Raw genomic sequence first — 25,144 nt, 5'->3', positions numbered from 1 at the left:
AATTTGGATCTAACTCCAAAACAACAATTATAAATAATATAGATCTAACTGATTAAATTAGAATTAACACACCCTTTAGTTAACAACTTAAAGGAACAGAGTTTAACAGATTGAAAGTGAATACAATCAATTAGCAAAATACAGAGAAATAAAGGAAACTTATCTAACTGGCATTTACACTGCCACTATTTATCCCACCTAGAGCATGCACTCCTCTGGATTCACTTGCTTGTGTGGGCGCGCTTGAAGGTCTGTAGCTGAAGTGGAGACAGCACTGTGCAGGGCTAGCAGCCAGCTGCAAAATACCTCTGCTACTGGATCAGGCCTCACCAAATGCCAGCAGCTCTGGTTCACGAGACAGATCTCTCTGGCTGTCTTTGGACCCAGAGTCAGTTTGTCTTCTGTGCTCCATCCCAGGCAGCACTTTCCCAAGAGCCACAGTTAAACACAGTTATCTTCTATGCAGGATTATGCAGGCTCTTCTCAGCCACAGGCACTGCCAGGATCTCTCCTCTCCAGAGACAATCACCAACAGCCCCTGAAGCAGCCTGCTAAATCCAAGCCCCAGCAGGTTCTCAGTAACAGGCTCTAGCTCCAACACAACACTTCCTGGCCTGGAAAAGACTCCACACCAGCAATCTGGCTCCTCTCTCCAAAATGGACCTCCTCCCCCAACACTCTCTCTCTCCCTGCCTGCCTGGAAGAGCCACCATTTCCCTCCTTTTTTGGGTTGCCAGGTGTCTGGTACTCACCTGGACAGTCCAGTATTTTCGCCTCTTGTCCAATAAAAAAAATCAGAGAATACCGGACACCTACAATGTCGGGTATGTTCCGATTTTTTCCCCGGCCAGGAGGTGAAAATGCCGGGCACCTGGCAACCCTACAAACACTCATCCCCCGGCCTCCCCCCAAACCGCCCCTGGCTCCCAACACCCCCAGCCCACCTACTCCAGACTCCATACTCACCTGGTTCTGCAAGGCTGCCTGCACAAAATGGCTGCCAACCAAGGGGAAACATTACTTCTCCTGGGTCTTAGTGCGCTCCCCTGTTCCTATCCCTGCACTCACCCTTAAAGGGGACATGCTGGGTTTTTTTTTTTTTTTTTTTTTTTTTTTTTGCTTAATAAGTCTTGGAGTCCTTTTTTTTTCCCCCCTCAACAATTTTGGTCTCCCCCCCCCCCTTTTTTCTCCCTTCAACAGAATTTTTTCTCTGTGTTTTTTTTGGGGGGGGGAGGGGGGAAGGTGTCAGTATTTTTGTTTCAACCATCTGGCAACCCTACTCCTTTTCCCCAAGGGCTCATGGGCGTTGTAGTCTCTAGGGCTAGACTGAAGCACAAAGGATGCTCCCAGTAAAAGTCAGAGGCTCCTTTAGTAAAGGGAGCCTACAAATGCAAATGAATCTGTGAAGACCTAATGATGCCTAGTGTTCCAAGGTTTGCTTCCCCAGCTGGTTCTCCGGGAGTAGGGGGGGCAATCAGGCTCTGAGCTGTCATATGCAGCCCACTCAAAACCAAGTTCCTTTTGCAGAGTGTGGGGGTCAGATACATCAGGGTGCAAGCTGCTTGCCTCTCCCTGTAATCCCCAGTTTCAGGGAGATTAGGACAACCCTAACAGAAAGCAGCAGTTACTTGAGGCCCTGCTCTTTTGGGTACCCTGTATCCACTCAATACCCTCACCTTGAATCATTGGGATGGGAGAGTAAATATCAGTCTGTTCCTTCCAGTCCTTCCAACATTTGTAGTGCTGAGAGATGAAACAATACCGAAATGTCCCTGATTCCTGGGAAAGGCATGTGAATCTGGATTTCGCAGACTGTGTCCTTTAACCTTCTCTCATTCAAAACCACCTGCTCTCTCCCTGGTGCTGATTTTTAATACCTCTTCAAATCCTGCACAGTGGGGGAAAATTTCCCCTGCAGTGTCCAAAGATCTGCAGCTGAAAGCAGTGGCAATACTGTCAAGAGCCTATGTGGCATGCATCTGAGGTCTGCTTCTCTCAGCAGCCAGTGCCTACTGCACACACCTCCTCTCGGTTGCCAGGGCCTGAGTTGTTTACTTTCAAAGCTATTGGCTGGCTGTGCGTTTTCCCTGCCCAGAGTGCTGGCACGTGCAGCACAGGCAGAGTTCTGCAGGCAGAAAGGCTCTTTGCAAAAACGTTGCTCCTCAACTATTATTTTGCAACCACCCGCACTGAAAATTATTTGAAAAGCATGTTGCATTCCCCCCCTCAATAACCCTCCTTAATTTTGCATCTTCCACAGTTAAAATATTTAAAAGCTATCCCTCTGTTAGCGAGGAAGACCCATCTGCCCTGTTTTCTTTTTACTTTGCTCTGCAGAGCAGATCTTGCTTGCTTATTTACACAAGGATTGTTATTGTTAAACATCTGAAGAACATCAGCTAATTATTGCTGTTGTGTTATTACTAAAACAATACAGCTAAGCATCTACTACTCAACACTGATCTCAAGAGGTGCACAGCATTGACCTCCACGGTCACTTGCATGGCAGTGTTTCTATGCCTGTCGCTTTGCAGTTGTAAAATGACAAGATCCCTCGCCCACATCCCCTTGATCTTAGACTCTAAATTCATTAATCTTAGTGCCGTGTTCTCCACCATCTTGTGTTCTCACTGTGGAGAGAGTTTGGGGGCTGCAGATGTGAAAAAAGTTGGGAAGCCAAATGAAATCAATGGCAAAGGACTCTCTTTTTGGAGATGCTGGAACTTCATGGGACATGAGAATGGAGCTCTGAGCAGCCCAAGCTCTGTGGTGGGTTGTGATGCTGTGAGATTGCGGTTTGGAGCAGTCTTCCTCAACTCTAGCAGTATGGCAGTATATAGTAATCTCTGGAAAGAGATCTTGGAGTGGTGCATCTAGCACCAGCAAGGGTTAAACCATAGGGTTTGATTGCTGTTTGGCCCTTCTTGCTGGGACAGTTAACCTAACAGATGTTTATAATATGCTAATCTTACCTGTGGTGCTTCCCTGAATTTACAGAAACAAGCAGGTTTAGCCTGTTTTTATTAGAATTATACTAGCAGATTTACTTGGCATTGTCCATTAGTGCCTAAAGAGAGCTCTACTCCAAATTTCTCCATTTTATTTCTTCTCTGTTTGGTTTTATGAGAAGGAATCCTATTCCAGGTTCATCCTATTTTTCTGGCTTATCTTAACTGAATGAATGCTGAAAGAGACCAAATTATGTCAATTGTGAGGATTGTACTTGCTTTGGTGATTCTGTCACTTTTCTGTTTGGCTTCATGAGAAACAGTCCCATTCCAAGCACATCCCATTTTCCTGGCACAACCAAACCCTCACGTTGCTTTAAGTTATGGTAAGAGGAAGTTGTATACCCAATTTGGTGGTTCTAGATCTTACTTTTTAAGAAGAGCTTTATCAAACAGACAGACAAACTCTCTCAAATATATAGTAGATTTAATTGCTACTGTTTAAGGACTTTAAAAGAAGCATCTGGCTGGTTTCCTAGAAAGAGAAGGTATAAATAACTATAATAGCAGTGGCAAATAAAGAAGACTTTAACAAGATTGTTGAGCATCTTTTTAAAGAGAAGGAAACTTGGGCTTTGGTGGTGGTGGTGGTGGTGGTAGTGGGGGGGGGGGTTACAGCAATGTTGTCAAGAATGGGTTTTGGAATAGCTCAAGTTTTATGGTGGGTTATTGGGGGCAGAGAAAGTTGTAGGAGAGGTCTGAGCTACATGGTGTGGTATGGTATAGATGGGAGCAGTCTGAGTTCTATGGTAGATTAGAGCAAGAACAGGCTTTTAAGTAGCCTGAAGAGCCATGGGAATTTAAAGCAGCTGGTTAGCTGAGAACAATAGGGCTTTATACAGAGCTGCTCACTGTGGCATCTGCAAAGGGAGGAGTAGTGTTACCCTCCATCTGTGATTTTGTTGCTGGTCATTCTTGACTTGGTGTCTCTCCATGTCCCTAGCTCTATTTATCCATGTTTTGTTTTTCTCCTCACTTACTAGTCCCTTTACATTTCAACTATTGTGGAGTAATTTCTTTCATGCTCACTTCCTATTCTGGACATGCAAGTAGAAAATGCTTCTTTCACCCCCTGGCTGCCCAGCTCCCCTCTCTGGATTTATACTGTGGTTTCTCACATCCTCTCTACCTCTTGTCTGTGGTCCTAGAGTCTGTATTTGAGAGCAAGCATTAGCCTTCCAGAGTAAGAGTCAGTTAGCTTGCCAGTTCTGGGCAGAGATTTATAAACCTAGCTTCTTTTTCATCCCAGTTATGTGTACAGTGGTGATTCAGCCCTTGGTTTGGTGTTTTAAGCATCATCTGGTGGTGAGTAAAAGTGTTTGCTATTGGCTGTGGGCATGTGGGAGGGAGCGGAGCATAGGCAAGGAGGGGGCAGGAGTAGGAGAGAGAGTGTTACCTGCTGTCCTGCACTGGGCACTGAGCAGACCTGTTGCACCTACAGCAGGGATCCCTTTCGAGGAAGCACTGTAGTGCTGGGTTTTGGCAGCCCGTCTGCCCCCATGCTGGGATCTCTAGCCAGCGTGGAGGTAAAAAGCTGGCTGAGGGCGAGATGTAGAAAAGTGGGGCTGAGAGAGGATGGGAAATGGGTTATTAACAGGGAGAAAGGTAGGACTGGTGAAAGCTTCCTGCATTTCCTTCTCCCCATGCTCACTCCTGCCCTCATTGCAACAGCGCCCTCTCCCCCACACTTCAGCCCTCCTTTCCCAGGCTGCCCCCTACACTATTCACTAAACCCCTGGCTCCAGCTCTCCCCAATCTTTTGCTCCTGAGCTAGGTGGGAAACAGGGCTCCTGCTTCCCCTACATCTGTGCTCTGGCAGAGACCATGAGGGCGAATGGGGAGAAGCCATTGACATAGGCAGTAGGGTTGGAAGAGCACATGTCAGGCTGGTGTTATCCTGGTCCAGGTTGGAGGGAGGCAATGAGAGGGATCCCTGGTCTGGTTGGTGGTAAGGATGTAAGAGAGTAGTCGGGTACTCTACTTGTATTCCACCCCTGCAAGCCAGCTTAGCTGTGGCTCCACTCTCTACCCATCCCACACACCAGACCGGTCCTGTTCCCCCAGAAACCCCACTCATGCCTGGTAGGCAGTGAAGGGGCCAGGGCTGCCCAGCAGCCAAGGACAGAACCCTGGGCAGGGTAAGTGCAGCAGCCAGGCGATCTCAGCACTATCAGGCTGAGCTTGGGGAGATACAGGCTTGCTACACTGGCCACATTCTGCAGGTGGCTCTCCCATGGCAAGTCAGGCCAAAGCCACTGCGCAGAGCCCTGGACCACACCTCCAGCCAGGCACTCAGCCAAAATATAGGTGGAGACTGCTCTGGCAGCTGAGCGCTCACTGGAGCAAGCGTAGGGTAGGTGCTGAGTGTAAACCACCACCAAGCACATTTGAACCTAGGACCTCTGAAGCTTAGGGTAGGAGCCACTACAGCTTGAGCTATTAAGCCAGCTGGCACTCAGCCTTGGCTGTAGAGGTCTCTTGTTCTTCTATGTTGCTATAAGACGTGGTTTAAATGTCAGTATATGGGACAGTGAACCACACTAAGGCTGTGTCTAGACTGGCAAGTTTTTCCGCAAAAGCAAATGCTTTTGTGGAAAAACTTGCCAGCTGTCTACACTGGCTGCTTGAATTTCCGCAAGAACACTAACTTCCTACTGCCTGAAATCAGTGCTTCTTGCAGAAATACTATGCTGCTCCCGTTCGGGCAAAAGTCCTTTTGCGCAAAGCCTTTGCACAAAAGGGCCAGTGTTGACAGCTCAGATTTGTTTTGCGCAAAGCCCCCGATCGCGAAAATGGCGATCGGAGCTTTTTTGCGCAAAAGCGCATCTAGATTGGCACGGATGCTTTTCTGCAAAAAGTGCTTTTGCGGAAAAGCGTCCGTGCCAATCTAGACGCTCTTTTCCGCAAATGCTTTTAACGGAAAACTTTTCCGTTAAAAGCACTTGCAGAAAATCATGCCAGTCTAGACGCAGCCTAAGTGTGTGGGTTACATACACCTCATTATTTATGCACACCCCATCCGTGGCCCCACAAAGTCAGGAGACCGTGTCAACCTCCTCCTGGCCCTGGCGAAAGCCGCTGACTATAGCACCAGGAGGAGGATGCTGGACAAAAGGGTGCCTATTTCCATTCCTCCCTAGTGTCACGTATCCAAGCAGAGTTCCTCTGGGTGGTGTCCACTGGCTCCATCGACAGCTTTGAGGAGCTTGCCATCCTGTTCCCTCATTTTAAACCTGTGACCTGCACTCCTTGAGCCTGTTTTATCTTTATTTGTCCCCCGACATCAATTAGGCCCTGGGTCTAGTTGTCCCTCCCGCAAGGCTGGGGGAGGGGCTTTAAGAAGTGAGCAGACTGATGCCCACCCACCCCCCTAGGGCTTCAAATAGGCCCCTCTATACAGACACTTAAAATAAACTGGCTGCAGCAGCCCACTGGGCTATGGGGCAGGGACCGGAGCTTGCCCATAGCTGTGTACTTGGCTCAGGTGCACCACAGCCGGAAGGGGCAGAGCAGGGCGAGTGGCTGAGCGGGTTCCCGTGGGTGCAGGCAGCGATCGGGTTGCAGTTCGGCCTCCACTGTCCGCCCACCCTGGCCCTGCGATTTCCACTGGGTTCTGCCCAGGTGCTTCCCTGCATGTTGGGCAGCGAGGGGGAGCCACCCCCCTGAAATGGCTTTGGCTTCGCTCCGCGGGGTTGGAGGCACAAATAGGTGTGTCGAGTGCCCCTCGCCGACCCAGTGCTGCCTTCCCAGAGCCCGAGGGGGATGCCATGGCCATTGGGCTTCTCCTCCCAGCTGCACGATATGCATGGTAGGCAGCACTTAAATGAAATGCGTGGGAAACCACATCCCCAAGCCCACCGGCGGGCTGCCCCTTGCTGGCTTTTGCAGTGCGTTTCGCTGCCCTCGGAGCTGCTGGAACCTGCACGAGCCACGACTGAGCCAGCCTGACTCAGGACCAGCTCACACCAGGTTGAGGAACTATCCTTGCTGCAGCTCTGCAGTTTAACTGTAGTAAGAGCTGTGCTGCCTGCACACCTGGCTCTTACTACATTTAAACTGCAGAGCGGCAGCAGGGGGCAGATAGCTCCTGGAGGCTTCCAACCCTATCAACTAATTGTGTAGTCAACAGAAATTCTATTGACTACATGATTAGCTGATTACTTGTTTCTTCACATCCCTAGTTGGTGGTAGTGGGGTGCTGGGGGACAGGGCAGGCTGGGGTATCCCTGGCCTGGCTGGGGACAGTGGGAGCTGGGGGCAGGGTGAGGGATCCCTGGTCTGGCTGGGGAGTGCTGGGGGTAGGTGGGGGGTCTCTGGCCTGGCTGGGGGCAGTGGGGTGCTGGGGGGCAGGTGGGGGGTCTCTGGGCTGGCTGGGGGCAGAGGGCTGCTGGGGGCAGGTGGGGGATCCCTGGCCTGGCTGGGGGCAGTGGGTGCTGGGGGCAGGGTGGGGGGTCTCTGGGCTGGCTGGGGGCAGTGGGTGCTGGGGGCAGGTGGGGGATCTCTGGCCTGGCTGGGGGCAGTGGGGTGCTGGGGGCAGGTGGGGGATCCCTGGCCTGGCTGGGGGCAGTGGGTGCTGGGGGCAGGTGGGGGGTCTCTGGCCTGGCTGGGGGCAGTGGGTGCTGGGGACAGGTGGGGGATCCCTGGCCTGGCTGGGGGCAGAGGGGTGCTGGGGGCAGGTGGGGGATCCCTGGCCTGGCTGGGGGCAGTGGGTGCTGGGGGCAGGTGGGGGGTCTCTGGCCTGGCTGGGGGCAGAGGGCTGCTCGGGGCAGGTGGGGATCCCTGGCCTGGCTGGGGGCAGTGGGTGCTGGGGGCAGGTGGGGGATCCCTGGCCTGGCTGGGGGCAGAGGGCTACTGGGGGCAGGGTGGGGATCCGTGGCCCAGGCGGGGGAAGTTTCCATTCCATTGGGCATATGGAGTCCGCGTGCACCCCACTGTACGCAGAGGAGACTGAGAGCTCGTGAATATTCACGAGAGGGGCGGCGCCTCTCGGCAGCGGCTGATGAATATTCACGCCGGGGCGGGGACAAGGGTCGAGCCCGCGCGCGCTCATGCATATTAACGATCCTGCGCTGCTGAATATGGAGGAGGTGGGCGGCGCCGCGGCCTAACGCTCCGTCCCCTCGGCGGCTGAGAAGATGGCGGCGGCGGGCCCTGGCGGCCGGGCCGCGGTGCGGCGGGGCCGGCGGCGGCGGCTGGCGACCGAGGAGGAGGCGGCGGCCGAGTGCCCGCTGTGCCGGGGGGCGCTGGTGGAGGCGGTGACGCCGCCCTGCCGCCACTCGCTCTGCCGCGCCTGCTTCCAGCGCTGCCTGCAGGGCCCGGGCCTCTGCTGCCCGCTCTGCCGCAGCCGCCTCTCCACCTGGGCCCGCCGGCTGCAGGGTCGGGCCGCCGGCCGCAACGAGCCCGGGGCCGCAGGAGGCGGGGAGCAGCGCGCGCCGGACGAAGGTGCGGCCCCCTCCGGAGCCTGCCCGGGCCCCGTCTCGGCTGCGCAGCTGGGCTGGGGGGGAGGGGTTACATGCGCTGAGCGCGCGGGGCTCAGCTGGAGGCGGGGCGCTGGGCAGGGGGACTCAGCTGGGGGCGGGGTTACATGCGCTGAGCGCGCGGGGCTCAGCTGGGGGCGGGGCGCTAGGCAGGGGGACTCAGCTGGGGGCGGGGTTACATGCGCTGAGCGCGCGGGGCTCAGCTGGGGGCGGGGCGCTGGGCAGGGGGACTCTGCTGGGGGCGGGGTTACATGCGCTGAGCGCGCGGGGCTGAGCTGGGGGCGGGGCGCTGGGCAGGGGGACTCTGCTGGGGGCGGAGTTACATGTGCTGAGCGCGCGGTGCTCAGCTGGGGGCGGGGCGCTGGGCAGGGGGACTCTGCTGGGGGCGGGGTTACATGTGCTGAGCGCGCGGGGCTCAGCTGGGGGTAGAGGTTCCATGCACTGAGTGCTTCAGTCTGAGCTAGGGGATGGGGGCTATATGCACTGTGTGTGGGGCTCAGCTGGGGGCGGAGGTTCCATGCACTGAGTGCTTCAGTCTGAGCTAGGGGGTGGGGGTTATATGCACTGTGTGTGGGGCTCAGCTGGGGGCTGGGCTGTGGATGGGGGATTACATAGATTGAGAGTGCGGGGCCCTGCCTGGGTGCTCGGCTGGGGGCGGCAGGATAAGGGACACAGCGGAGTGTGGTGGTTACATGCAGGAGTGGTGCACTGAGCTGTGCATTGGTCCCTGGGATCCTGGCCAGGGATACCCCAGCCTGCCCTGCCCCCCAGCACCACATGGCCCTCAAATCTCCCCCACCTGGGTCAGGGTACCCCAACCTACCTGTTTTTTGTACACACACTCCACTGTCTCACACCTAGCTCAGGATAACACCAGCCTGACCTGCCTGCTTACACGTGTGGGGCTCAGCTCGAGGGTGGGGTGCTGGGCAGAGAGGGTGGGATCAGTGACAGTGAGGTGATACAAGGTTACATTCACTGAGTGTGTGGGGCTTAGCTCTGGAGTGAGGTGCTGGGCTATGCAAAAGAGATGTTAAAAAACAAGTAATCTATAGAATTTCTATTGACTACACAATTAGTCAATGGGGAAACTACCCCTGCTGCGGCTCTGCATTTAAAATGTATTAAGAGCTGGGTGTGTAGGCAGCCCAGCTCTTACTACATTTAAACTTACTGCAGAGCCGCAGTAGGAGTAGCTTCTGAACTAAGCATGAGCTGGTCTTAAGCCAGGCTGGCTCAGTCCCAGCTCATGCCAGGTCTAGCAGCCCCTCTCGGCGGCCAGCCCTGAGGGCAGCGAAACCTGCTGGGCTGGCCTGGCAAGGGGCAGCCCACAGGTGAGTTTTGTTTGGGACATGGCTTCCCAGCGCATCTCATTTAACTCCCTTCCCCTGCCTTCCTGTCTGCTCTATGGTGGCGTGGGGGAACCTTAGCACGTGCCTGGCCACTGCACATATCCTGGAGCTGGAGAGCAAGCTGAAGGGCCACAGCAACCCCAGGCAGGGTGGCTGGGCTCTGGGAAGACAGCGCTGGGTTGGCTGCGGGGCACTTGATTTGCCTATTTGTGCCTCCAGCCCCGTGGAGTGAAGCCAAGGCCATTTAAGGGCAAGGGCTCTCCCCTAGAGAGGGCTGCGCACTGGCTGCCCAATGTTCCAAGTAGTGGCACCCAGGCACCGCACAGACTGGGCAGAAGACAGGCAGAGCCCGGCCGAAAATCACAGGGCCAGGGCAGATGGACAGTGGAGGCCGGGCCACGTGAGCTGCCCTCGACCACTTGCCCTGTTCTGCCCATTCGGATTGCGGCGCATCCAGGCTGAGCTGCACAGCACCCATCCGGGACCCAGCTCCGGAGACTGGTGCGCTCCGGTCCCTGGCTGCTGCCACCAGTGCACAGCACTAAGCGCCCAGCCTGGGCTCACTCCAGCCAAGCAGCAAGCCCAGCCACACCAGCTTAGCTGCTGAAGCCTCCTTCAAGCAGCCTGCCTGGCCCGAGGCACTGCCCCTGCCTGCCCAGCCCACAGGGAACCCTGAGTGCTCCCAGCCCAGCTGTGGTATCCACCTGGCTCGTCACAGGAGACCCATTGGCAGAGCATTGCCAGCCCAGCTAGTGCAGTGAGCCTGTATCTCCCTGAGCCCAGTCTGGGCATGCCGAGCTCACCTGGCTGCTGCGCTCTGCCTGCCTGAGCTTTGGTCCTCAGCTCCTGGCCCAGTGCTGGGTAGCCCTAGCCGCTTCCCCGTCTGCCATGTGTGAGCAGGGCTCCCAGGAGAGCAGTGTCAGTCCTGCACGTGGGATGGGCAGAGAGTGGAGCTGTGGCTGAGCCTCCCCCAGAGCAGCTGGCTCGTTCCATATCCTTGCATGGGGGTGGGGGAGAATGCAAGTAGAGTAGTCAAGTACTGGATTGACTACCCAATAAACCTAGGCTTATCAGGTAATCAAGTATTCAACTGCTCTCTTACATCCCTGCTATGCAGGAGCCCCAAGATCAGTTACACAGTGAGGTGTGAGAGTTAACTGTACTAAGTGTATTGGGCTCATCTGGGGGCAGGGTTCTGGGTTGTGAAGGAGCTTCTCTCCCCTCCTGGTATCAATGAGGATGGGGGTTATATACATTGTTTCTAGTCGTCTTAGTTGTATAGAGAACTTTCCAAATAAATAATCCATAATAATCCTGCAGGCTGTGCCCCCGAGTCTACAGAAAGTTGAAATATTGACTTAGTGATGCATGAACCCTCTTTCTAATTGGGGTAGATTATAAACTTGTCATAATGTATTGTGATTGTTTTCTTGGTATTGCCTCTGTGTTACTGCTTCTCAACATAAGCCATTCCATTGTCTCATACGATTGACTTTCAAAAATGGTAGCTCTACACTGAGGGAGAATGTTACTTCAGGGTTACATATCCTGTCACATCAGTAATTAACCATTAGACTAAAGGCCACACAAGCTTTCAGGAAACTAGAATAGATTGCAAATGTGATCCCTCTTTAAAGTTGAGAGTCGTGGCCAATGGAGACAACAGGTTCTTGCATCCCGGAGCTTTATAGGAATTGATAGCTTCTCACACTATCTGCATTGACCATGCGACTGTAGTCAAGAGACATGATCAACTTAAAAAAACCAACCCCCAAACCCTTCATTTGAGAGCTGACCTGCTAATGTTAGAATAACTTCTTAAAATGGTGAATTGAAAGAGAAGATGGAAAGGTGCCATTGCCACGCTATATTTAAATACACCATATAGTTAATCAATTTTAATGTGTCCTCTAAATAGGTAGTCACTTTCCTGTTTTATTTGTGTATTTCATACCAATATGGAAGAGAAAAGCATGGCTGGCTAACAGTGTGATTTGAATACTACAAACACTGACAAGTCAAGGGTAGTACATAGAATTACTTCAACTCTTTGAAATTGACTGGACTCCAGTTGATGAGAACAGCCATACTGGTCAGACCAATGGTTTATCTAGCCCAGTAACCTGTGTCTGACAGTGACCAATGCCAAATGATTCAGAGGGAATGAACAGAACGGCAGTTTTGAGTGATCCATTCCCTATGTCCCAGTCCAAGCTTCTAGCAGTTGCGGGTTTAGGAATACACGAGGGTGGTGTCCCTATCAATCTTGTCTGGGGCTGGTGCTCCCCAGCTGTTGTGCGACTCTCAGCTGGCTCCTGCTCCCGGCCTCTGGGGCTCTTTAGTCCAGCAACATCCATGGTTCTGCCAAACCACAGATGTTGCTGGACCAGAGAGTCCTGGATTTAGAAGGTTCAACCTGTATTAAAATGTTGAGCTTTTAATTAGTTTCTCTGCAGAAAGTTGTAATAGGTCTTGCTCATAGGGGAGAGGAATGAAAGAAAATAAAATGACTACTGTATTGAAATAGCTTTTGGCTATTTCAGTCAACAGATAGTGACAACATGAATATATTTTAGAAAAAACAATTCTGGGCAGATTTAGGATATGGGGTGGTGGATACATGTATTATTCCTATTTTTGGTATAGGCTTAACTTCAGATTAAGTAATAGTGCAAAGTCTTTAAAACTAATTACCATTATTTTGGGACAGGAGTTGAAAATGTTCCTGTAGCCTTACATGGCAGATTGGTAGTAAAGTTATAGCTGGCAAAATATATAGTCCAGAAGTAAATGATTGCTGAGGTATTTTCTTTGGCATCAGGTTAGTCAGCAGATTAAAAGTAAGGTCAATTCATCTGAATGGTATTAGGAAAAGAAAAAAAATATGGTGCTGAAAGGAGTCATCTTAGCAAAATGTTTACTAGTAGTAAAATCATTTCATTTGGCTAATTCCTTGTCCATCTGTTACACTGTAGAGACTGGATAGTGTAAACAGATTAGCTAGTTCACTTTCTCATGTTGAAACACTAACATTGGGGTTGTCTTCATTATAGCAGTTACCTTGACACTCTTCTCTGAAACAACATGATAGCATAAAGTGAGTGCTAATCCGTTAGTTCTGTTAATCCAGTTGATTAGTTTTGCCAACTCTAGTTGTAGCTTGTAGCTGCGTGTACAGTAAACTTCCGATAATCCGGCACCTTTAGGACCCAGGGGGTGCTGGATTATCAGATTTACTGGACTATCGGAAGGGGGGGGGCTATAAGGGATCTGGGGTGGGGGGGATGCCACCCCAGACCCCTCATAGCCCCCCTTCCGATAGTCTGGCTCTGCCCCAGGCGTCCCTGATTCAGCCGCTGCTGGTCAGTTTCAGCAGCGGCTGAATCGGGGACTCCTGCGGCAGAGCAGCTGGAATGCTGCTGGGTTGGTCCGGTAACACCGACCCTTGGTGCGGCAAGACCAACCCGGCAGCACCCCAACTGCTCTTGGGGACGCCTGGGGCAGAGCAGCCGGGGTGCTGCCGGGTTGGTCCCACCGCGCCACTCCTCGGTGCTACTGGACCAACCCGGCAGCCGCCCGCCTGCTCTGCCCCAGGTGTCCCCAAGTCAGCCGCTGCTGATACTGATCAGCGGCTGACTCCAGGAAGCCGGAGGCAGAGCTGCTCTGCCCCGGGCTTCCTGGAGTCAGCCGCTGGTCATTTTCAGCAGCGGCTGAATCCAGAAGCCTGGCCCAGAGCAGCTGGGACGCTGCTGGGTTGGTCTGGTCGCGCCAACCGGGCAGCACCCCAGCTACTCTGCCCCAGGTGTACTCAAGTCAGCTGCTGCTGAAACTGATCAGGGGCTGATTCCAGGAAGCCAGGGAAGAGCAGCTCTGCCTCGGGCTTCCTGGAGTCAGCCGCTGGTCAGTTTCAGCAGCGGCTGAATCGGGGACAGATGGGGTGCTGCCGAGTTGGGTCCCGCAGCTCCGAGGTGCAGCGCTACGGGACCTACCCGGCAGCACTCCAGCTGCTCTGCCCCCAGTTTCCCCGATTCAGCTGCTGGTCAGTTTTAGCAGCGGCTGAAAGGGGAAGCTGGGGGCAGAGCAGCTCCAATGGTCCAGCTGCCCGGAGCACTTCCAGGTTCCTGATGGTGCCAGACCATCAGGAGTGCCAGACCAACAGATGCCGGACCATCGGAGTTTTACTGTAGCTACTGTGTTACTGGCTTGAGCCTCAGCACTTGAGCTTTCATCCATGTCACCTAAATTTAAGGTGTGGCCTAACCCGTAAAGTGTCCTTTTATCTGCTTTTTTTTTCCCCTGAAAAGGTAAGTAAATTGTTAGCTGCCTTGTTTGTGTGGAAAACATTCAAAATGAATCCCCAAAGTAGGTGATTTACTGTTGTCTGCAGCAAACCTGAAGGGGTAGCTCTGAGATGCTTTGCAGCAGGTGTTAACTCATGATATTTTAAATGTCAATATTGTTAGAGAAGATTGTGTAGATCTTCAGAATATGATATATTCCCTCTTGAATGACTTATGTTGTGTGTAGGACTTTAATAAATGGCAGTGTTGGAGGAGGACTGGGTTTAGCTTTCTGAGGTTTAGAAAACATTGTGTAGGGGATGTGTTAAAACCGTGATGTTTCTCTGCTACAATTAAGATAATGTGGACAGGTCTTTGAGGTGGGATTCACCAGGGAAACTGAAGTTCCTAACTGCTATGTTAGATGCTTACATGCAAAATTTTAATATTTCGAAACCCCTGCTCAGCTGCTGCCTAACCTGATGGGTGATAGAATTCCCACAGTGCCTACGTTTCTGCTGCTGGGAATGTACACAGCCACCTCAGTCCTGAAACCATTGAGCGCTCAGTGCTGAATTCGAGCCTAAGCGTCTGCAGAGTTCACAAGGTAGGATCAAGTTCTACAGGCAAGATGCAGAAGATGTGCACTGAGGTCACATTAGGGTATGTCTGCCAGGTGTGCCCCATACAAAACACAGGAGAAGGAAATGGATGAGGACCAACCAATCAGACATGGAGCAATTGTTCTTTGAAAAATATTTACCCTCAGGTGATACAGTGTTCCTGTTTCCCATCACTCTTCTGTGTAAGATCATTTGAGAGCACAGTGAATGACTGGTTTCATCCACATGATTATTGGGGCATTTAGTGACCTGGATACAGTACATCACAGCATTGTGATAGGCATGAGTAGGGCCTGTCAGTTTTTAAAGGCATGTTGTGGGGGATATTGATCATTGTAGCAGTGGAGATTTTTTCTGAAGGTTTTCCCTCAGTAGTTGTGGCAGGGCCTAATGCCACTTCGAGGTGGTGGGTCCCATTCTATGGGGACAGAGGGGTTCAGGAAAACTTTATTTCAAGTTGGGGTCCTCATTCATGATACCACCCCACACTGAAACCCATACAACAGAGGGAAGCAATAATTTTTGATGGGGGGCCACTCCAATAATTTGCTAAGTGGTCAAGGACCACGCTCTTCCATAATATTAATGGAGGAGGTGGAGTGTCTGTGATAGAGGTTGGGTGCAGAAGGGAGCTTGGGGTAAGGGATTGAGATGCAAGAGGGGATGTGGGATCTGGGAGGGAGTTTGGATGAAGGAGGGGGTTGTGACCTGGGGCAGGGGATTGAAGTGCAGGATCTGGGAGGGGGTATGGGTGCAGGAGAAGAGGCAGAGGGTTTGGATTATGTGGGTGGGGGGTGCAGAAGTGGAGGGAGACAGAGGGTTGGGAGTGGGAGGAGGGAGAGGCTGGGGGCCAGAGGCAGGATCTGTCTAGGAAACGCTTACTTTGGCAACTCCCAGCAGGCCTCCCAGCTGGCAGCTCAGCGGGTTCCCTGCCTTCCATGCCCCAGCAGGCTGCTCAGAGCCTGCGAGCAGAGTGTAGGGAGTGGTACTTAGTACACTGTGTGTTCCTCAAACAAGCAGTTCCCTTTGGCCAGAAACCAGTGGGAAACCAAAAATCCCTCTGCACAGTGAAATGTATGAGGATCATGTCATTTTTTTCACTGTACTTCTGCTTTTGTGGCAGCTCTGGTGGTGGCTGCCAAAAAATATGACAGTGTGTGAGAAACGCAGATTTTGTCTGTTCTGGGCAAGTGCATTTTATTAGAAAGTGTGTTAATAAGCATGATGTTACACAGTTTTACCCTTATTATTCTTGTATAGACTAGAAAAATAGGTGCTTGAAAACATTTTATATCAACTGCTAATGAGCTGTAAACATGAACGTTCTTGTTCATATAAAGACCAAATAACATTTTATGTATTAGTATGGCTTCTGTCTACACTAGTACCTTTCAACCTGGGGTCTGCAGACCATGTCTAAGGAGTGTGTGAAATATTGTATTTACCATAGAACAGAGTTTTTTAGCCTGTGGTCTGTGGACACTTGGGGGTCCACAGACTGTATTATGATTTTTTTTTAAAGAGATGCACACCTTTAGGGGTCTGCAAATGAAAACTACTGCTCTACATAGTCTTATTTCCCAGGATAGATGAGGATCGCGTGGGAGAAACAGCTAAAGCAGGGGTGGGGAACGTAGGGCTGGCAGGGGAAGGAAGCTGCTCTGCAGTGGGACTGACAGTTCAGGGAAGCTGTCCGCAAGCCCTCCGTCTCTCCTGTGGCTGGGACTACTAACTGAAGACAGTATTTTGTACCTCACTCAGTGGACCAGCAGACTGGGCTAGCTTGAATGTGGGGCACTGGGAAGCCGAAATGTATTCAAGATACTGAAAATAGTTATTGATCACTCAAACTATAGTTTTAGCAAAAACAAAATCCCTGCACCTTGAATTAAATTCCTTCCTTTCCCTGTCCACACAAGCACTTTTACATAGAGCCCTGAGCAATTTTCATCTCTTACTGTGGGGGCCCTTTTTATTGCCACTGCATTAAAAAATGCAATGAAATGTCTCTGGGTAGGAGGAATATCTCTGTAGAAGCCTACCCCCTGTTCTAGTAGCTTGTTTATCTGGCAGCTAGTTTATACTGAGTGCATTGCTGTCATTCATAAAGTGGCATGTTACTTACAAAAGGGCTTCATGAAACAGGACTGTTGTGACTTCCCTGCCTGAGCATGGGGATAAGTGAATTGGAGGAATCTTTCAGTTATTCCTCTAATATTGTCCACAACATGCAGAGATAATGTGGGTACAGAACCAGCCTATTACAGAGGGAGCAGATTATACCTAATGATTTTAAAGCAGATTAATTTACCCATTATGCTAATATTTGCCACAGTAAAAATGAGTAACAATAATGTGTTATCATTGCAGTTTAAGTGCACTTGCTTGTTAACACATTGGTAGTAATGTAAAGATTAAATTATGTGACCACTCTCTAATGCCCAATGAGAATTGAGGCCCCATCATGCTCAATGCTGTATTCACACACAAAACAAGGTCCTTACCTGAAGAATTTATAATCTAAAAATACAAGCCAGATAAATCCTAATACATAAATGTGAAAACTTCAAAAACAAAAAATAGTCTAGCAACACCTTAAAGACTAACAAAACATACTAGTTTTGAAGCACTTGGAATAGGGGAAAGTGATCAGGAATAGTCAACATGGATTCATGAAGGGCAAGTCGTGCCTGACCAATCTGATTAGCTTCTATGATGAGGTAACTGGCTCTGTGGATATGGGAGAGTCAGTGGATGTGATATACCTTGACTTCAGCAAAGCTTTTGATACTGTCTCCCACAATATTCTTGCCAGCAAATTAAAGGAATATGGATTGGATAAATGGACTGTAAGGTGGATAGAAAGCTGGCTAGGCTGTCATGCCCTACAGGTAGTGATCCACGGCTCGATGTCAGGTTGGCGGTTGGCTTCTAGCAGAGTGCCCCAAGGATCTGTTCTAAGACCGGTTTTGTTCAACATCTTTAATGACCTGGATGAGGGGATGGATTGCATTCTCAGCAAGTTTTCAAATGACACTAAGCTAGGGGAAGAGGTAGATACTCTGGAGGGCAGGGATAGGGTCCAGAGAGACCTGGACAGATTAGAGGATTGGGCCAAAAGAAATCTGAGGAGGTTCAACAAGGAAAAGTGTAGAGTCCTGTACTTGGCACAGAAGAATCCCAAGCACTGTTACAGGCTGGACGGTAAGATGGATAGAAAGATGGCTAGAAGGCCGGGCCCAGCGGGTAGTGATCAACGGTTCGATGTCAGGATGGCGGTCGGTTTCTAGTGGAGTGCCCCAAGGTTCGGTTCTAGGACTGGTTTTGTTCAATATCTTTATTAATGACCTGGATGAGGGGATAGATTGCACCCTCAGCAAGTTTGCAGATGACACTAAGCTAGGGGGAGAGGTAGATACGCTTAAGGGCAGAGATAGGGTCCAGAGTGACTTAGACAAATTGGAGGATTGGGCCACTAGAAATCTCATGAGATTCAACAAAGACAAGTGTAAAATCCTGCACTTGGGACGGAAGAATCCCAAGCATAGTTACAGGCTGGGGACCAACCAGTTAAGTAGCAGTTCTGCAGAAAAGGACCTGAGGATTACAGTGGCTGAGAAGCTGGATATGAGTCAATAGTGTGCTCTTCTAGCCAAGAAGGCTAATGACATATTGGGGTTCATTAGGAGGAGCATTGCCAGCAGATCCAGAGAAGTGATTATTCCCCTTTATTCGGTTCTGGTGAGGCCACATCTATAATATTGTGTCCAGTTCTGGGCCCCGCACTATAGAAAGGATGTGGACACATTGGAAAGGGTCCAGCGGAGGACAACAAAAATTATTAGGGGGCTGGAGCGCATGATCTATGAGATGAGACTGAGGGATTAGTGTTTGTTTTGTCCGCAGAAGCGAAGAGTGAGGGGGGATTTGATAGCAGCCTTCAACTTCCTGAAGGGAGGTTCCAAAGAGGACGGAGAAAGGCTGTTCATGGTAGTGACGGTTGGCAGAACAAGGAGCAATGGTCTCAAGTTACAGTGGGAGAGGTCTAGGTTTGATATTAGGAAAAACTATTTCATTAGGAGGGTGGTGAAGCACTGGAATGGATTACCTAGGGAGGTGGTGGAATCTTCATCCCTAGCGGTTTTTAAGTCTTGGCTTGACAAAGCCCTGGCTGGGTTGATTTAGTTGGGATTGGTCCTGCCTTGGGCAGGGGACTGGACTTGTTGACCACCTGACGTCTCTTCCAGCTCTATGATTCTAACCCACTTCTTCAGATGACTGGAGTATTACAAGTTCAGATCCAAGAATAAATAAAGGGAGGGAGGGTGGGCGGGCAAAGGAAAAAAATAGTGAAGTAGATTGTTCAGGTTACAAGAAGCTGATAAGAACACTTTGCAACTCTTTAAGTATCCATTGGTTGGTTGGTTAAGACAAGTCATTAGGATGTGGAGGATAGTGTGCTAGGCAGCCAATGTCTTTATTCATTCCTCTCAACATAGAGGTACTAATCTTGTTAGTTACATTTGTTTCTCCCCTTCTACCTTAACTCCCTAATTAACTGTTGGAGTGGATTACCAAGGCATGTGGTAAATGCTGCAGTGTTTAAGTCTAGATGGGACGTCTTTCTAAAAATGCATGATCTAGTTGAGCTGCAAGTTATTAGGCTGAGAGCACTGAGTGAAATTATATGGTTTGTTTTGCATATCAGTGCCCCCTATGAGCCCTGGGTATTGACCAGGGACACACTGTTCCAGCCACTGTAGAAAGAGACTTGTGGATACTGTCAGATGTGGCAGCAGAAGGAAATAATGAGACAGTATTGGTCAGCATGGTGTGCAGCAGTCTAACCCTATTTGCTGACTCCAGAATGTAACTTGTCCAGACTTGTGCTGTATAAAAGTGGGTGGGAACTTTTAAAGCTGACATTAGAAACTTAGAGTAGCAAAACCTACTGCTGTGGAAGCTTAAAAGTGACTGTTCATGAATGTGATAAACTTGGTTTTGTCTTGGTGTAGTAAGGAAAGAGTTTGAATAAATGTTGTGTGAGACTTAAGAATGCTGAAGTTAGTGCAGTGCAAATAAAATAAAAGTTCTGCTTTCTAAGTAGCTAATAAGACAGCTAATTGAGAAGTTCACACTGCGAAACAAGTAGTCCTGTAGTACCTTAGAGACTACAACAATATATATATAGTATCATGAGCTTTCTTGGGCAAAACCCACTTCCTCAGATGAGCCGAGTAGATGAAAATATCTGTCCACGAAAGCTCATGAAACTATATTTATTTGTTAGTCTAAGGTGCTACAGGACTACTCGTTTTTAAAGTTAGACTAACACTGCTACCTCTCTGAAACTTTTAAACCCTGCAAAATGTTTGCATAGGTGAATGGAATATTTCATACATTTGTTGATAAATATAATATACTATTTTAAAAAAATAAAAAATGTTTAATACCCTCTGTTTAAATAGAAGCGAGATGTATATGAATAAGGCTATTGTACAACCTTTAAAGATCTGTAGATGTTTCTAGTTTAATCTAGTAAAGCATAGCACTGTTTTCTGTTTCTGCTACTGACTTACTTTGACACCTCTAATAAGTTGCTTAATTATTGTTTGTTTACAAACAATAAGCAGTCCTGTGGCACTTCAGAGACTACAGGCAGTCCCTGAGTTACGCGGATCTGACTTACATCGGATCCGCAGTTACGAAAGGGGTTTGCTCCGCGTCTCCGTGGTCTGCTGGAGACCAGCAGACCAGGGAGACGGGGAGCAAAGCCTCTGAGGACGCCGGCAGCGGGACAGCCGCGGAGCAAAGCCGCGGAGAACCCGGGCGGCGGGACCGCGGTGCATCTCGGTCCGCCGCCCGCGTCTCCCTGGTCTGCTGGGGCGGGGGGGCGCAACTAATATGCCCCCTCCCCCCAGCAGACCAGGCTTTTCTCCGGAAGCCTGTGGTAGAGCAGCTGGAGCGCTGCTGGTTGGTCCTGCAGCGCCGCTCTGGGCGCTACTGGACCAACCCGGCAGCACCCCAGCTGCTCTGCCCCAGGCGTCCTGATTCAGCCGCTGCTGAAACTGACCAGCGCCGACTACAGGAAGCCCGAGGCAGAGTTGCTCTGCCCCGGGCTTCCTGGAATCAGCCACTGATCAGTTTCAGCAGCAGCTGACTTGGGGACGCCTGGGGTTCTTAAGTTGAATCTGTATGTAAGTCGGAACTGGCGTCCAGATTCAGCCTGTTGAAACTGATCAGCGGCTGATTCCAGGAAGCCCGGGGCAGAGCAACTCTGCCTCGGGCTTCCTACGGGCTTCCTGTAGTCAGCTGCTGGTCAGTTTCTGCAGAGGCTGAATCTGGACGCCAGTTCCGACTTACATACAGATTCAACTCAAGAACAAACCTACAGTCCCTATCTTGTACGTAACCCGGGGACTGCCTGTACTAATATATCATGAGCTTTCGTGGGTAAAATGGATATAACCCCCCATGGGGGGGTTATGGTGCTTAATTGTTTGTAAAGTGTTTAGAGAACATTAGAAGTACTATAGAATAACAGAATATTATTACTTGGAACTTAGCTATCAATACTTTTGAATATGTAGTTGGGAGACCAAGGGTACGTCTAGACTACCGCGTTTTGTCGACGGAAGTTTTGTCGACAGATACTGTCGACAAAACTTCCGTCGACAAAGAGCATCCAGACACATTGAGTTCTGTCGACAAAGCAAGCTGCTTTGTCGACAGAACTCCATAGTCTGGACGCAGTGTTACAGGCAAGAACACCTGCTGTCGACAGAGTTCTGTCGACTGAAGGTGTTATGCCTCGTAAAATGAGGTATACCAGTGTCGACAAAACTGCTGAGTTCTGTTGACGTTATGTCGACAGAACTCAGCGGTAGTGTAGACGCTGGTATAGTTTTGTCGACAAAAGTCCACTTTTTCGACAAAACTAGGTAGTCTAGACACACCCCAAGACACTGTAACAAGGGCAGATTGATAGCTGCTGTATTAACTCTCATGAACATATGTGGTTGTAGAAACACTCTAGACTCAACCCCTATAGAAATAAACTCAAATTTAAGACCCTGACATGCAGCATAGCAGAGCTTAAACTTTTGGCTATCCCTTTTTAAGCATAAACAACAATAATCCCTATTATCATATCTTAGAGAATGTTTATTTTTCTTTTTTTCCTAGACTTTATATTCAGAGCACCCATCAAATTAAGCAAACCAGGGGAACTGCGTGAGGAATATGAAAGCCAGCTGAGGAAGGTACAGTATGACTTTCTTCTACAGCAGGGGTGGGCAATATTTTTTAATGGGGGAGCCACTTAAATATTTTGGTGAGTGGTTAAGGGCTGCACTTTTCGATGGAGTGGAGTCCATGGTGTGGGATGGTGGTTGTGTGCAGAAGTGAACTTGGGGTAGGGGTTTGGAGTACAGGAGAGAATGTGGGGTCTGAGAAGGAATTTCAATGAAGGAGGGGGTTGTGACCTGGGACAGAGGATTGAGGTGCAGGGTTTGGGAGGAGTATGGATGCAGGAGAGGATTCTGGCTTAGGGGGGAACGTAGGAGGGGTGACCTGGGACAGGGAGTTGGGAGCACGGGAGGAAGGGTGGGATGCCAGAGGCAGGCTCTGGCTGGGAGGAGCTTACTTAGACGGCTCCCAGCCAGCCAGCAGCCCAGTGTACACCACTCAGAGGGGCTGGCTCTCTGTGTCGGAGGCTTTGTGCACTGCTCCTGACCCCAGCAAAATCTCTCAGCTCCCATTGGCCGGAAGCCTCTCTCTCTCTCCTCCTCCTCCCCCCAATGTTGTGGCATAGAGAGCCACATGGAACAGCCAGCCACTTGAAGCAGCATGGAGCTGCTCCCTGCCTGAGGGCCCCAGTAGGGTAGGCTCTGGATTAATGGGCTTGGCAGGCTGGATCTTGCCCACCCCTGTTTTAGAGTAACTTGGTACCCTTATAAATATGCCTGCTTACCCTTTGTGGAAAATTCAAGGGGCTCTTTTCTTTTCTAAAACAAAGGTAATTTATCCCTTCAGTCAGTTCAGGAAAATGTTGGCTAGTGTTTCTGGAACCAGCCATCTGTTATCTTAAGCCATGTCTATACTACAAACTTTAGTTGACACAAGTTATGTCATGCACTCATACATATGCATACTTGGCGCTTATGTCAGTGCTATGTGTGTTCACCAGGAGGATTTGTATTGAGGGAATGGGCTGCCACCATGAGTAGGCATCTCCAGTGTGCCATGTGCTGCTGTCTGGTGCGGTACCTTCTGGAAACTTTGCAGTAGGCTGTGGAGTGAAAATGAGTCTCCCAAGATGTCTGGCTGCAAGAGGTCAAGTTCCCAGCATGCAACTTTCTCCATTTCATAATGCTATCCATATCCCGAAAATTTCACACTTCTTTATTCTCACAAATGTGTGCGGCGCTTTTCAGTGTTCCCTATCTCTGACAGAAGCACGGAGACCACAGTATTATTTTCATGAACACAGCAAATACAGGACACACAATCCTCTTGTATTTGCAGACCTGCTGGAAGTCCTGCAACAATGGTGGACATGATGATTTCTGGAGAACAGTTTGCTGAAGGATATAGCAAAAAAACAATTCAAGGTGGTTGGTGACATTCACAGACCAGTGTCAAATGGTGAAGTGCTGCTTCTGGGCCAGAGAAATAAGCACTCTGGGATTGCATTTTTCTGCAAGTTTGAACAATGAGCAGTAGCTACAGAAAATTCAGATGTGAAAGGCCATATAAAAAAAAATCCATAGTGGGGGCAGTTGTCAAGAAAGTATGTAGGGCCACTAATTGTTTCCTGCTGCGTAAGACTAACTCTCAGCAATGTGTAGGCCATAGCAGATGGATTTGTAGCACTAGGGTTCCTGAACTAGGGCGATAGATGCACACACATCCCTCTTATGGCACAGTGGCCAGAGTACCTCATCAGAAAAGTTTACTTTTCTATGGTTGTGAAAGCATTGGTAGCTTACCAGGGATGCTTCACCAATATCAGTGTGGGCTGGTCTGGAAAGGTGCAAGACACTTGCATCTTCAAGGACACAGGACTGTTCAGAGAGCTGCAAGCATGGACATTTAAAATTGTGAAGGCAACAAACATTTCTGTCCATTACAGTGCACAAATATAGTCTGTCATGGCTACATATACATCAACAGTGGTTCTCACAAGTCAGGGTATGTGAAGCTGTGATTTTCCTTCTCCCTTGGTGTGGAGTGAGAGGAATAAAGATCCTGGCCCATGATGCCATGTGTAATGTTGGGGGGTATAGGGAGTGGCTACCATAGAGGTCTCAAAAGACAGCAAAGGGTGGGGAGTTCTGGGATTTTCTTAGACCAGTAGACCTATCAGGGTCAGCATAATTTATGTTTGCTACCTAGGAAGACCCATTATGTGCTGGTGTATCACCCTCTTCTTTTCCTGTTGTGATTCCTTGGCCTTTCTCCTGTCTGCTCTTTCTGTCTCCATGCTGTCTCCCATGGTGTGCCTCCAGGCCTTTTGTTTGCGGGCCAAGGCAGTACTGGCTTTCAGGATCTCACTGAACATGGCCTCCCTAGTCCTTTTCTCCTTTTTATCCTTTCATGAAAGGTTCATACCATTGTCTTGTTGATTCAGACTGGGTGCCTTTTTTAACATTTAGATACTGGAAGCAAAAATGGGTGCACACACTTGTCTGGGATCAAGCTGGCTGGACTGTGGTGGAGTTTCAAACAGGTCCTGGCTCAGAGTATAGACAGACCACCTTCCCTCTCACTTGTCCCCTCCCAATTACCCATGTTGGACTGAAGGATGCTGGTGGAGTCTGCCATGTATGTCATGTAGCTCCTAAAAGCAGCAAGTCTGCAACTCATTACCAGATCCATTGTTGACCCCTCATACATTCTAGTATGCCTCGTGCAGTTCTGTCACTTTGATGCTGCACTTTTGCTGATCCTTGTTGAACTCCTTTGCCTGAATGCTTATAGATATCCTGCTAGGCCCAAGAAGCCCAATACCTCTTGTCTGTTCCTGGCTAGGGTGCATCTAATGCATGGAGGTGGCATGGCTGTTTGGGCAGTTGCACACAAAAGGGAGAGTTGTTATGTGTGCGTACCAAGGTGGTCAGTCAGGAAAAAACATTTCAAAGCTACTCAGGGGGACATAAAGCAGGGATGATTTCAGGTCTCTAACCTCCGGGCAGTGGAGTGTACAATGGTGAGCAGAACAATCATTGTCACAAGGAATGGGGCACTGTGGGATAGCTGCTGAAGGACTGTTAGGGTTGCACTTGCACTGATTGACCCATAGGTCAATCATGGTTCCATATCATTAAAGGAGATGGTTTCTTGTATCACTATAGCCTGGCTCTCCTGTCGGCTGGAGATAAATGTGAGGGCAGACACACTCTC

At 49.9% G+C, this 25,144-nt stretch overlaps 1 protein-coding gene across 1 annotated transcript in view; it reads left to right on the top strand.

Annotated features, from left to right (window-relative positions):
* The first annotated feature begins 8,120 nt into the window (after positions 1–8,120).
* Positions 8,121–25,144, top strand: part of RNF169 (ring finger protein 169) — a 52,750-nt gene continuing 35,726 nt past the window's right edge. The window contains exons 1-2 of the mRNA XM_075919595.1: positions 8,121–8,450; positions 21,926–22,002. Of these exons, the coding sequence (XP_075775710.1) occupies positions 8,144–8,450; positions 21,926–22,002 (384 nt within the window). The 5' untranslated portion in view covers positions 8,121–8,143. The remainder of the gene's footprint in view (positions 8,451–21,925; positions 22,003–25,144) is intronic.

The sequence above is a fragment of the Pelodiscus sinensis genome, chromosome 1, assembly GCF_049634645.1.
Source record: "Pelodiscus sinensis isolate JC-2024 chromosome 1, ASM4963464v1, whole genome shotgun sequence".
NCBI lineage: Eukaryota > Metazoa > Chordata > Testudines > Trionychidae > Pelodiscus > Pelodiscus sinensis.
The sequence above is the reverse complement of the archived record's forward strand: the minus strand, read 5'-3'. Positions and strand labels throughout refer to the sequence as shown.